This window comes from Phasianus colchicus, chromosome Z (genome assembly GCF_987193195.1).
Source record: "Phasianus colchicus chromosome Z, bPhaCol1.hap1.1, whole genome shotgun sequence".
NCBI lineage: Eukaryota > Metazoa > Chordata > Aves > Galliformes > Phasianidae > Phasianus > Phasianus colchicus.
The window spans coordinates 56,193,041-56,206,474 of NC_143476.1; the positions used below are offsets into that span (position 1 = coordinate 56,193,041).

The 13,434-nt window shown below is 38.4% G+C and overlaps 1 protein-coding gene across 2 annotated transcripts in view; it reads right to left on the reverse strand.

Moving 5' to 3' along the window:
- Positions 1 to 6,474: 6,474 nt before the first annotated feature.
- Positions 6,475 to 13,434, reverse strand: part of GDA (guanine deaminase) — a 32,406-nt gene continuing 25,446 nt past the window's right edge. For both annotated transcript variants that reach the window (XM_090131194.1, XM_031608763.2), the window contains exon 14: positions 6,475 to 13,120. In XM_090131194.1, coding sequence (XP_089987320.1) covers positions 13,050 to 13,120 — 71 coding nt within the window. In that variant the 3' untranslated portion in view covers positions 6,475 to 13,049. The remainder of the gene's footprint in view (positions 13,121 to 13,434) is intronic.

Genomic DNA, 13,434 nt, shown 5'->3' on the forward strand with positions numbered 1-13,434 from the left:
CTACTGCTGGTCATATTTTAGAGAGTATGCATAAAACCCCATGCCTCCAATTAATGTGTGATTGTCTGCTGTTTCCTTGGTAGCCCTCTTTCATGCAACACGTAGTAGATGATGCATCTTTGTACAAGGGAATTAGTTAATACTTTAAAATCTTTGCCAGTGCAATTACAAGATCACATGAGGACAGCCTAGCCATGGAGATGGGAATGATCCTCTGATATTACATGGGGGGAGGTAGTACAGTAATTGTTTAACTATAGGAGAAAATGGGATTTACTAGCCAGGGAGAGACAAAGCCTGAAGCAGACCTTAGGAGAATGGAAGGGAGCAGTGACATGAGAACTAGGCCCCTGTGCAATTCCTGATCACTGGCTGATGAATCCAGTACCTCCTCCCTATAATCAGAGATACATATTATGGATAGAGGGCATTTCAGAAGGAATTCCCAGTGAGATTATGGACAGTTTACTCACCTTCAAACTGGAGAAACTGGTAGAAGCCAGAAGCAAAGCAGAAGAAACTAAGTTTCCCCCAAAGGTTGTCCTCCCCGATCTTATAAGCATGGAAATGTGCTTCTCAGGAGGCAGACCTGATTATTCTGGGTGCACTTGAGTCAGGAAACCCTTCTCACTGTCTCCAGTAAGTAAGTGGGGGACAGCCAGTGGATATTCTTGACAAGACTCATAGAAAATAGTAGAGATGTGTCAATTATCTTTCCTCTGGGATTTTTTAAAATTCTTGGTACCTTTTTAGTAGACACCAGAGCACAGGTGTCAGCCTTACACAAAACTGTATAGCTGCTGACAAGAAACTGGGTAACAGACATGTTTGGAAACGCATCACTGTTCACTGACTGTTGCCCGCTGTGCATTGCCACAAGAGCTTGCATGTATCACTCATAAGGGGGGAGCAGAGTATACAAGTACACTGATGATGTGTTGATTGGAGTTTCTAACACTGCAGTGGTATAACAGACCCAAAGAGACATAATTACACACTATGAAAAGCTGGGCCTCCACACTCCAGCAGAGAAAGTACAGCTGTTTTTGGAAGTAAAAATCCCAGGTATCTGGTGAAGGAGGAAAACTGTGTGTATTCCCTCCAAAACCGTAACCATGCATGAACAGATGAGAATGCCTGAAAAAAAGAAAAAGTTACAGCCTGCTCTAGGCTTATTGGTATTTCAGAAGAAACACATCCCAAACTTCTACATCATTGCCTGTTTTAACACATAAAAGAACTAGCTGGGAATGGGCCTCCATTCATGAGAAAGCCTTAAAGTTGCTCACTTTTGAAGCCAGAGTGTAGCAGGCTTTGGGAACAAGACACTCAACTTGTCCACTTCACACTGCATGTGATTTTGCAATCCATGGATCATCAATATGTGGCTACATGGACCTAAAAGTCCAACCACACTACTGATGTGGAGAAATGCTATTCAGCCTGGGGGAAGGGCCTCTCTGTGATTAACCTAGCAATACAGGAAGCTGAAATTGTACAGCAACAGCCAACCAAATTAATGCAGCTCTTTAAGATCTTAAAGCTAGTGTGAGCCATAGCCCTACCCCCCCAAATGGGAGTAGTGCAGTCTGAGACTATGAAATGGTACGCACAATTAGACTATTACTGCCACTCACCAGATAGAGGTGGGAACACCTAAGATATTTAAAAAAAAGGAACCTCCAGTGACCAAGTAGAACAACAACTTCCCCCACACTTTTATGAAAACTGCCCCTTCTCATGAAGCCTGCCTAAAAAGTTGTTTATTTACCAATGCATCCTCCAAAAGGGAAGGAAAAGTATGGAAATACCAAGCAGTGACCCAACATATTGATACAGGGGATAACATATTGATACAGAAGAAGAAGGAAGTGCCTAAGTAAAAGAATTAATAACTGTGTGGATTGTAGTCATTAGGGAAGCTGAAACTAAAGAACTGGTGTTTATTTACACTGACTTGTATACTGTGTTTAAAGAATGCTCTGAGTGGCTACTTCTATGGGAAGTTAATGGGGAACTTTATGACAGAAGGAAAATAAATAAACTTTCCATTTTGTGAAAGTAAGTACTCTTTTGATAGGATGAGTTGCTGCACACCAGCCAGGAGACCAGCCAGCGCATTTTCTGAATAATCAGGTAGACTTGCTAACCCACTTAGCAGTGGTATCTGTGGAGAGTAAAGAAGAAAAGTGAGAGCATTTACTGGAATAGTTGCGTGTAAAATGAGGCAACTCAGGAATTAAGGATTTATTCAAAGATACAGTCAGTAGAGGATGGTCTGTAACCAGAAAGTTATGCGATGCCATTATTTCAGCATGTGTTGTATGTCACATCTGACTGGGAGAATACAACCCTCTTAAGAACTGACCACTGCCTGTGAAAGATAACAAAGGGCTGTGGGAAACTTGGAAAGTAGATTGTATCACTCCATTTCAACTTTCTGAAAGGAAGCAATCCTTATTAGTATGAGTCAAGATAGCGTCAGGGTTGACCCAGGCCACAGCAGTCTTATGGGCCACAGGAGGTAACAGCAGGAGAAGTCTGGATGTGTTTTAGACGGTTACCCATATCCAAAACAATCAGATAATGGGAGTCAATTTACTGATAAGGTTGTTCAAGAGTGGGCCTGAGGCAAATGGATTCAGTTAGTATTCCACACCCTCTATTACACCCAAGTGAATGGTATTGCGGAATGTGCTAATGGGCTCTTGAAATGAGCTCTGAAACCCCATGAACACAGATGAGCACAGTGGGTATCAGACACAGACAGAAGAGTGAATAGCCAGTGGGGAATCAATGGTTGTCCACAACTCATTGTTTTACTTAAATCCTCCTGTTGATACTCCTGGGAAAAAAGAGAGAATAAAGACTCAACAAATCAATTCCAGTAACCCGGACAGCCAGTTCTGGTAGAATTATCTACTACTGGAATGGTCCCTCTAACCCTTAAAAGTCCTGTTAGTTCTTATGCATGGGTAGAAACTGATGGCCATGGGAAAAAGAAAAAAAAAAAAAAAAGTATCTCTTTTTAATTACTGCTACTATTATCATCATGATTATTATTGTGTTTCCACAGGTGCAGAACTGTGTGGACTTGTTTATCCGATTATGAGGATTTTAATTGTAAAAGGTATATTGTCTTTTATTCTTTTTTCCCTTTCCCCTTTTGTTCACTACATCTGGATCACCAGTGTAGAAGAAGACATAGATACCCATGAGAATAAGCAACGTACCAAATCTCTGAGCCACAATGTGGTATAAAGTCCTGTGAAAAATGTCCAAAAAATGTTTCAATGTCTCAACCATTGAGGCACTGCACAGTGATGAAGAATGAGTGGAAATAATATGCTTAGTTTGCAGTCAGAACAAGGAAAATGAATTTCCTCAAAAGGGTATATGATGCATCAGAGGATGGACAGTTCTAATGCTCTCTGCAAGTCTGCACAAGTCCCACTCTTGCAAGATGATGCCAGTGTGACCAACATGATAAGGAACAGACTGACCTCCTGCCTCAACTGAAGGTAAGGATTGAAACTACCTTTTCCCCTTCCATACACACACAAATGCTGAATCTCTCTTACTCCCATCTTCCATGCAAGTACCAAAACATCCCACTTTTTGCAATAAATAGGAGCACTACAAATCAATGGTCAGGTGTGCACCTGTCACTTGAACATTACCAAACTGGAGACTATGCTGGAACCAAAGGTAATGTTCTCGATTTTCGTTCCTTGTCTATCCAGTCCCTCTTTTCTCTCTCCCTAGAGCTCACTCTCTCTTTTTCTCTATCTCCTTTCCAGTTATTTTAGAATGTAATGCAAGGTATATCATCATTGTTTCTCACCAATAGTGTTAGACAGATAAATATACATATATGTGTAAATATACTGTATGTCTTGTGCTAAGTATCATACTGGGATATAAATAAAACCTTAGCTAATTGTTCAGTGTTATTTCACCTTAATTGAGCCCAAAGAAATTTGGAAACCTCAGTGACTTTGATCCAAAGGGTCGTGACAGATGTCACATGTCACTGGCCTCCACCTGGACTTAGAGTTGTTGGCCATAACCCTCTGGCTGTGCCTATCCAACCAATTCCTTATCCATGTAATAGACCATCTTTCTAATTCTTTTCTCTCCAATTCAGAGATAAGGATGTTATATGTGACCCTGTCAAAAGCCTTGCAGAATTTCAGATTGGTCACAGGAAGGCCGATGCTTTCCCTTACCCACTGATGCTGCACCTCCATCACAGAAGACCACCACCAAATTAGTCAGGCATGATCTGCCCTTGGTGAAGCCATGATGGTTGTTTCAGTCACCTCCTCATCTTATATGCGTCTTAACATGTCTTCCAGGAGGATCTGTTCCATGACTTTCCCAACAGTCCATAGTTTCCTAGATCTTCCTTTCTACTCTTTTAAAAAATGAGGGTGATGTTTCTCTTTTTCCAGATACATCGTCTATTTAGTTTAAAAGTGATGCAAAGAGAACAGAGAAATATAGATGGCTGAAAGACTCTGAATACTCACTCCTTCTCTGAACTAAAATGCTAATGTGGATGCACCCACTGTCTTTCAAAGACAGTTCCACATGTAAACAGGTGGACCAGTTTAGAGAGTCATTCCGTATTAATCTTTTTGTGAACAACAGGAAAAGTCCTGAATAATGTCACAGTACATCACAAGCTTGCTCATGCAAATAACTGTGTTTTTTTAATAAGTAAGTGATAAATTTGAGGTCCTAAGCAACTCATTACATTTTTACATAGGCATTTATCTAAAGGTATTGTACAGCATAAAGTTGAGGTGTATTCAGCTAAAACTTGAATGCACAAATGTTCACATATGCTGATCAGAAGAACAGTATTACTAAGTGGAACGTGTAGTAAACAAGCAACAGGAAGTCTAATAGTCAAAAGTTGGCAAAGTTCTGTCCTTATAATCCTCCTTTGTCCCAAGTTACTTTCATCTCTTCTCCTCAAAAATAGAAGCTTAGGGAACAGTTTATCCAGCAGCTAGCTGGAATTGATGTTCTTTAAGAAGTAACAGAGGAGCCATACAGTGGTGGGAGGTTGTGATTTAACTCTGGCTTGGGATTAGAGCACTGTAGTAGCACTTCCAAGTTCTCAGAAGCAAGATAGCTATTTCACAATTGTACTTTGAAAACAAAATATGAAAGGAAGAGGCATTGCTCAATTCTAATCTGTATTTCATGGCACTTCTGGACATATTTTTAGGCTAATTCCTAATGAACAGTTTTAATCAGAACCAATGCAAGAAAACAGTCACAAGCTGATTAATTTGGAAGGATGACAGCCAATTACAGAATATTATCACAGGGAAAGCAACCTTCTTTTTGCATTTTGATTATTCTCTTAGCTCATGAACTATAAGCCTATTGAGCTCAGTTATAAATGATTCAGTACCAGATCCCAAACCAGGATAGCCATGGGAGCAGGCATGAAAATTACACTAGTAATATGTTCATGATTATTCAGTGACCATTTCTTCAAGCTTGCAAATTCTGTGTTCAAAATACATACTATGTCTGCATCACAGTCACTAAAGTGAAACAGGTAATTGCAGCCTAAGATTTACTGACAACATGCCCAAAACCTCTCACATTTTCAAGCAGGTTTATCTGTGCTGTGCTCACATCTGAAGTTTACACTGCTTTAAATAGATGTGTCAGCTAAAGTCCTAACAGAGTATTCTAACAAAAACCTGCTATTGTCCAAACTGAAATGTTAAGTACCAGAATTCCTATGCTGAAAGTCTAAATGGGCTCTTCTATTAAGAACATTAATCTACAAAACAGTTTCATTTTGCCTTTCCTCTATAGTTTGCATGACTTGTGCTGGTAAGTTGGTTGAAGAAAATAGAGAACAACTTTATTTCTTTTACACGTGATGTTGCATTTTGTTGATAATAACCTGTACATAATTTTCAAAACTGTAGCATACAATTCCTCAGTGTGTAATTAGCGGTTTTCCTATGGGAATTTTTGTTTTAAGGAAATATGCTCCTGGTATGTTTCAGACACACTATTCTATTGTAGACATTTTTATGGCTAAACCTTGTAAAGTAGGAAAGTGAGGAAAAATAAATGAAAGGAGATGTGACCTTGTGCTTGCTGCCAAGCACAAGAAGAAAGTATTCCAGTATAGTTTGCCTGTACACAAAATAATAAAAATGTTGCAGAAGCACTTGCTTTGATTTATCAAGACAGAAAGTCTGGTATTAAAACTACAATAAATGCTCGAAGAGTTCTGAGTCTGGAAAAAGTCAATTATGTCAGATATACAAAACGTGTTTACAAACCTCTACAATGGGTGTGTCTGAGTTCCCCAAGGAGCAGGTACACTCTGTGCTTCTCTTACACTCTGCCATGTATTACTGTCTTCATTGTAAATTTTTACCTTGCCACCTTCCTTTCTGTCCTCCAAAGTCAAACACAGAAACAGATGAAGGCTGGTGTAAACACAAGGCCACTTTATTTTGTCTCAACAGTACATAAATACCCATTTAGCACAGTCAAAAACAAGCAGAACAAAGAAATAACGTATACCATTTTTCCAAGTACACTGCTTTTTCTTGAAATTACACATGAGCACAGCAGGTAGGAGGAATTCAAAAGCATAACTCCAGGTAGGCATTTTTCAGAAAAGAACCAACCAGAACCTACAAACAGGTGACAAGCTGACAAAATCAAGGACCAGAATCAGAAAAGCTTACTCCGCTAAGATGTCATCACTCCTCTGAGGAAAGAAGGCTCATACTGAAGCAATGGTTGACAGTCTCCCTGCTGCTATCGTCAACAGCTAAGGAGAACATGTAACCACTTTTTAAAACCTCCATCAGCAAAAGCTTTTAATGGACACACAGCCCAGCTCCAAAGCCAGAGATCAGAGATCAGCCAGATACAGAAATGAAAAGCTTAGTTAACAGAAACATTGGTCCCTTCTACTGAAGGCCCAGTTTTGTATTCGAAGGTGCCTAGGCGCTTGTGGCTAAGCAAGGCTTTCAGTGGCTCAAGTGTAGACCAAGGTAAAATATATTTCTGTTTATGTCAGCTGCTCACAGTTTACGTTCTGGTCTTGGCTGTGTTTGTTACCAGCTGACTCAAGCCATTAAGCCAAAACACTGAGCCCACAAACTGCGTAAGTGTAATAAATAATACTTTTCTTATGGACAGATCTTCTAAGTTAAGTATTAGGTGGGTGGCTATGAGATTGCCTTTCAAGCCCAACTGCACTCATTCATCATAGCTATTTTCCAATCAAAATAAAGTCTGTGAGAAATCACAAACCAAATAAACAAGTCTAAGTCGTGAGCAGGGAGAAAGGATGACTCCAGGCATAATTGCTGCATTCACTTCTGCACAGATCACTGCCACTGCAGAAGTCACAGGGGTTGAAACACACCTCTCCAGCTTAGGACACTTTCCAAGAAAAAAAGTTTTTTATTGAAATTTCCTGGAAAATATCCTCTAAAAGCACTGTTCAGACTTTCGAGGAAAATAACTGTTTTTTTAACCTTACACAACATATTGTTGCTGATACCCTTTTGGTTCCCTAAGAACTGTTTTTGTTGCTGTTTTCTATTTTGTAAAGAGAGCCCAGCAGATGTCATTTGCTGGCTTCTCTGTTGAAATAAGCAGGAGTTGTTTTACACATATTAACAGGGCTCAAAAATAAACTTTAGGACAAAGTTTCTAGTACATGTGAGATCACTGTTAGGTAGTGAACTGACATTTCAAGCTGATTGTGCAATTTAAAATGTGCTGCACTCTCTGTGTGTTCTGAACTTCAAAACAGCCTGATAATTGAATCAGCTTACTTGCAGGGACTCCAGTCATACCAGAGGCTTGTATTCCTGTGCTGTTGAACTCCTGTCATCATTGCACCATGAGGCGTGTGACAGGGGATGTTGCATGAGGTGCTCCCACTGGTGCTCCCCCTAAGGTCAGATACTTTAGTAGTGCCGAATGCCAGATGTCTTCATGTTTCATAGGAAACATGAAGATAAAACATAATATTGTATTAGGTTTCTTCTGGAGTTGTTGCAAGTAGCTTTAGTTTAAATCTTGAAGTAGAGAGGAACAGCATTACAATTAGCCATGGTAATTTGGGGCTCTTAATATTTTAGCATATAAATAACTGGCTCCCTTTGGAAATCTGATCTGTTCCTGTTCCTTGATGACTTTCTGAAGAAATCAACTCTGTGATTTAACAGAACTGTGCCTGAAAAATTTTCTTCTTTCCTTAGCATTTCCCTAAAACTTCATTAACATGTACTGTTAACAACTTTCTCTGATCTAGCTTTTTCTATTTGGTATTATTTTGCATTCTGCTGCCTTTTCAAGTTATATTTTTTCCCAGTCATTTCTCAAATTTCCCATGTGCCTTGAGTTTTCTTGAATTCCTTCCACTTGTGCACAATCTCCTTAGAGATAAGTTGCTCAATGCTAAGCACAGGACTGCACATAATGCAAGACTACTTATTTATATCAATCCAGTATTATTTTTAAAAGCTGCCCAACTTATTGTCTGTTACAGATTGTTCATGGAAATGCTGGAAAAAATTTTAAAGATTTCTCTGAGTACTACTGCTAATATAATTTCATATTAAAACTGAGATATTCTCTGAAAGAATTTAGGCATTTTGTTTTTCAAAGCATGCATACTCTTCTTAAAAGTATAATCGAGAAGAGTTACAGTCTTTGCTCAGTAGACTTGCAGATATATAGCAAGACTAATTTTTCTAATCAGCATTGCATAATCATAATTAGAATAAAAAATTATTCCTCTGTAAATATTTTTTTTTAAGCATAACATTGCTATTCATGTCAGATTTTATAAAACCATTATAGTTGTTCCATTCATGAGTGTATAATCAGGTACAGACTTATAAGCAGGGTCATTTTAACATCTCTTTTTGAAATAATTTCCACTTACAATAATGAAAATGCTCAGTACAAAGAACAAATATACTTTTTTCCCCATAAAGCTTTCTGATTGCATAAAAACACAGACTAAATATAAACACTAGGTCAAGCCAACATTTTAAAGTGCAGAACTCCACTTGCCACACATGAATAATTCAAATAACGCTGCATAATGCATAAGCGATACTTACTCGCATTTCATTAATAATCAAAACCTGAAGTGACACAATGAGATCAACATATAATTCAAATACACTCCATTTATAATTACTAAGTGCTCATCTGAACATAGAACACGTTAAGCATATTGCCCCAACAAGCAAGCTTTTCACAAATTACCCTTATTTTTTTCTGTCTGAATGGTGTGCTGACATTGAACACAAAGACACATCAAAAATAAAGATCCCATACACAGTCTGTCGAGAGAACTAATGGTGACTGACATCTGGAAACAGCTGTATGTACATTTTTCCAGAGGCTCCATCTTGTGTCAGTAGCAAAATGTCAATTTATGCTGACTGAAAATTATCCTGATGTTTTCTTCTACTTAGTCTTATCCCCATAGTGAGTGGTTGCCTTATTTTTATTGTTTTTATTTTTATTTATTTATTTATTTATTTATTTTAAAGAAGGAGGAGAAAAGACGTTGCTTTGATTTGTCTTCTACGCATATGAATATGGAGGGGGAATAGTGTAAGTCATGTCTTCCATTAGTTTTTTTGTTTGTTTGTTTGTTTTTGAGACAGTAGTGATGCTTACACACCACTAATTGAACACTGCTTCTGCTTGCAGTGTGGTTTTGGTATACAACAAGGAAGTTTCTCTTCCTTGGTGGAAACTATGCTGGAGGTGCAGTCACACACACCAAATACAGCCTCTAACAGAGACTGTAAGAGTCTGAACCAATGACCTGGCTTGCTTCAGACCACATATGCAGTGGAGTACAAGGAATCAGACTATATGCAGGCATTGGTGCAGAGTTACAAGTCTCAGCAGTAACTGCTGTCACCTACTGATATTCTCCTACTGCACCAAGCATCTCTACAATCTCCATGCAGTCAAAGAATACTGGGGGCTAATAAATACTTCACAGCAGGATCCTTCTCCAAAATTGCTTCAGAGAAGTCTGACTACTACATCCTCGGTATCTCCTAAAACCAGACTCCTTCCATAAACTACCTCCCATGGAAAGTCCTGGGTCTACCTCAAAGGAAGTTTTTTTCTGGCATTACAGAATTTTTACATTCAATTCTATTTAGATGCTACTTTTGAAACTACCTTCCAGTTTGTTTGTTACATGGCTGTATCAGTTCTTCTACTGGCTCCCTCTAACCAAATTCAGGTTTGTCACCAGCAACATTCATACCAGCTGCAGGAAGCCCATGGCACTACTACTTGGGCAGAGCTCCTCCCCAAGCTGCAATTCTGGAACATCGATTCTCTAAGTCTGGGTAGTGCCTGGCTACCAGACATCAGAAAAGCGATAATCAAGAAGCTGAATTCCTGCCTTGTGCTGGAATTTAGCAAGAGCCAAACTCTCACAACATGCCAATATTCAAATCCAAAAGTTACTCCCATCAGATATTCTAGAGAGTCCCTTTGTAATTGGGGCACCAGCAGTTTGGTGAGACTGTTAAAGCTTTTTTTCTGTACTCCTAGTTTGCAAATAATCATCACCTCCCTCTCTCCAAATCTTTAAAACAAACACTGAATCACATTCTTAATACTACCACAAAATAGCAATAAAGTCAGGCACAGCTTAGACTATCACTAAAATAGAAGTGTTGATATAATTCATAGCTCTGGAAGCAAAGTACTATAGCATGAACATACATAGTATACAAGGCTGCATCATCTTTCTCTGTCCCAGAATACATTCCTGCAGGAAAGCCAAAGCTGCAAACCATGCAACTCCTTAAGAATAGTTTCAGACAGCAACTGGAGGATTAAAACATGTCTCTCACAGATCTTTGGTTTTGGAATGTAAAATTTGGTCAATTAATTAAATTCATGTCAAAATTCATGAGGAAAAATGTTCCCTGAATCAGGAATCCGAGTTAAAGAACTGCAGGCTGTATTTGCAAAGAAAGTGTGCTACTATGTAGGTTATAGGGACATGTGAAAAACAAAACTTTTGTGACACCCTGATGGACTATGAAATCTCAATCCTTAAATCTCTAATCCAAAAGCCTTAGCCATGATTGAACACAATGGAAACAAGGAGTGTAACTCAGCAAACATATGGCACAGAGTGATGCTGTGTGAAGTTACCTGAGCTAGCTCTAAATGAGCAAGCAGTGCAGCTGCTTTAGAGTGGCATATGCAAGCCAACATACCATGCTGTGCAGTAAAGCTATTCCATGACAGCAAAAACAAACAACCAAAGAACAACAAAAAACAACAAATAACACAAAACACTGAAAAAGATTCCAGGTATTTTAAGTGCCTAATCTAGGTTATGGTTCTACTATGCTGTCTCATGTAGTCATAACCTGAAGAGTGCGTAAGCTCCGACGAAGCTTAAATCAGAGCGAGTTGTTAGGGATATCAGACCAAACGTTCCCTAATACAGACAGAAATTTAGATGTTCATGCGGTTACCTTTCTTGTTTTAGGAGCACAGAGAACGGCTGTGCCTTTATATCATTAGACAGCAAGATAAAGGTGTGAAATAAAGCTCAGCAAAATCAAAGGTGTTTGAAGCAGGCCATACTCAACAAGTATGTATAGCAGGTAGTGCAATATTGTATCCACTAACACTAAAATTAAAGCTTTTATGCTTTGCACTGCAAAACAAACAAACAAAACAAAATAAAATAAACAAAAAAAGAACCATAATAAAGAAACAAGAAGTATCCCCATTCTCAAATTAATCTTGCAATAAAAAAAGGCTGTAATAACAAGTAGGAAAATAGACTTTTTAAGAACACAGACCACCATGGTTAGAAGGGCACGTTTTTTTACCTAGCATTGTACAGGGCTGTAGTTTCTGTTCCAGCGTTGAAAGAAAAAAAACACATTAGAGCTGAATAGTTTTTTTCAGTAAGGAATTACACCTCAAGTGAACAGCCAGAGACAGCCTGTTTCTGGCGGGTTTTGTTTTAAAACTGCCCACTTCTGCTACAGAAAGGAGAAGGGGAATTGTTATCACCGTCTAAACAGTCAAGAAGAAATGAATTTGATAAGGTTCTACAAGAGGCTGGAACAGAGGAAGCACTCTTTCTAGTCCTGAAGAGTCCATTCATTTTCTGCCACAGAGAAGCCCACCCAGGCATCTCTGTACTGCTTTTGGGTTATTACAAGTTTCATTCAGTGGTTGTTTAGCTGAAGCATATTCAGTCAGGTGGATAGAGAAGTGGTGGAAGATTGGGCTGACTGCTTCCAGGTGCCAGAGTGACATTTAGGAAATGCTACTTCAGCTTACAGCGTCACAGAATTGTGCAGTCTTTCTGCACTCGCAGCTGTTTGACCACTTGTGTATTTTTTACTTGCTTCTTCCACCAGTTCTATTATATCTGACTACTAATGACAAATCTGAGCTTAATGATAATTAGAACTCTTCGTTATGTATAGATAGATACTTTGTGTTTTAAAATAAATGAGTATTTTAAAATTAACCACATAAACAAAAATGAAAAACATCATTAAATGACCCAAATGCCACTATTTTTTCCATAGTTGGTGATAATATAAAAGAAATTACATTCTTCTGTGACATTCATTATTTGCAAAAATGATTTACTGGCCATTTTTTTCAACTAAAATAACATACAACAGTGAGAGCTTCCTTGCTCTTCTTAATACTTTCTGTGGTATTACTGAAAGAAACACCAATTGTTTATTTAAGTAAGAAACTTACCAGATTTCTTCGTCAATGCACATGTCATTTTTGCAGGCAAATTTAGAAGTTTGTTTCCTTTTAGAACTGTGACAGAACACAGGTCACATAATTCCTGAAAGGTCTAACAGAATTTTTCAAATTTGCAAGATTTAAAACAGAAATGAGGTGTCATTCCAAATAATCAGGCACTGTTTTAAACAAATATTTTCCAAATCAGATACAGAGTAATCAGCAGAACATTTTGCAGAAGGGAAATGGATTTATACTGAACTTGAAAAAGGAACCACTTGCTTCCCAGCCACGTACACTTCAGAAATATTCCGGTCATCACCTGAAATAACAGTCAGAAGAGAGATTTGCACATAAATCTCTGCACTGATTTAATTAATTAATTAAAATGCTGCAATCCCCAGGATCAGTTTTCAGAATATATAATTTTCAGTTACCTAAATTCATTTCTTAGAACTGAGAAAGTGTACTTCCCTAACGATATTTCACCATACATATCATAAAGATCAGTGGACTACCATTGTTTCTTTTAAGACATAAACACAGCATCCAGCTGCTGCAGTTATGTCGTGTATTTTGTATCTGTTTATGTTTTGCCAGTGGGCAGGGTCAGCACAAAGGCCACAGACAAGTTAA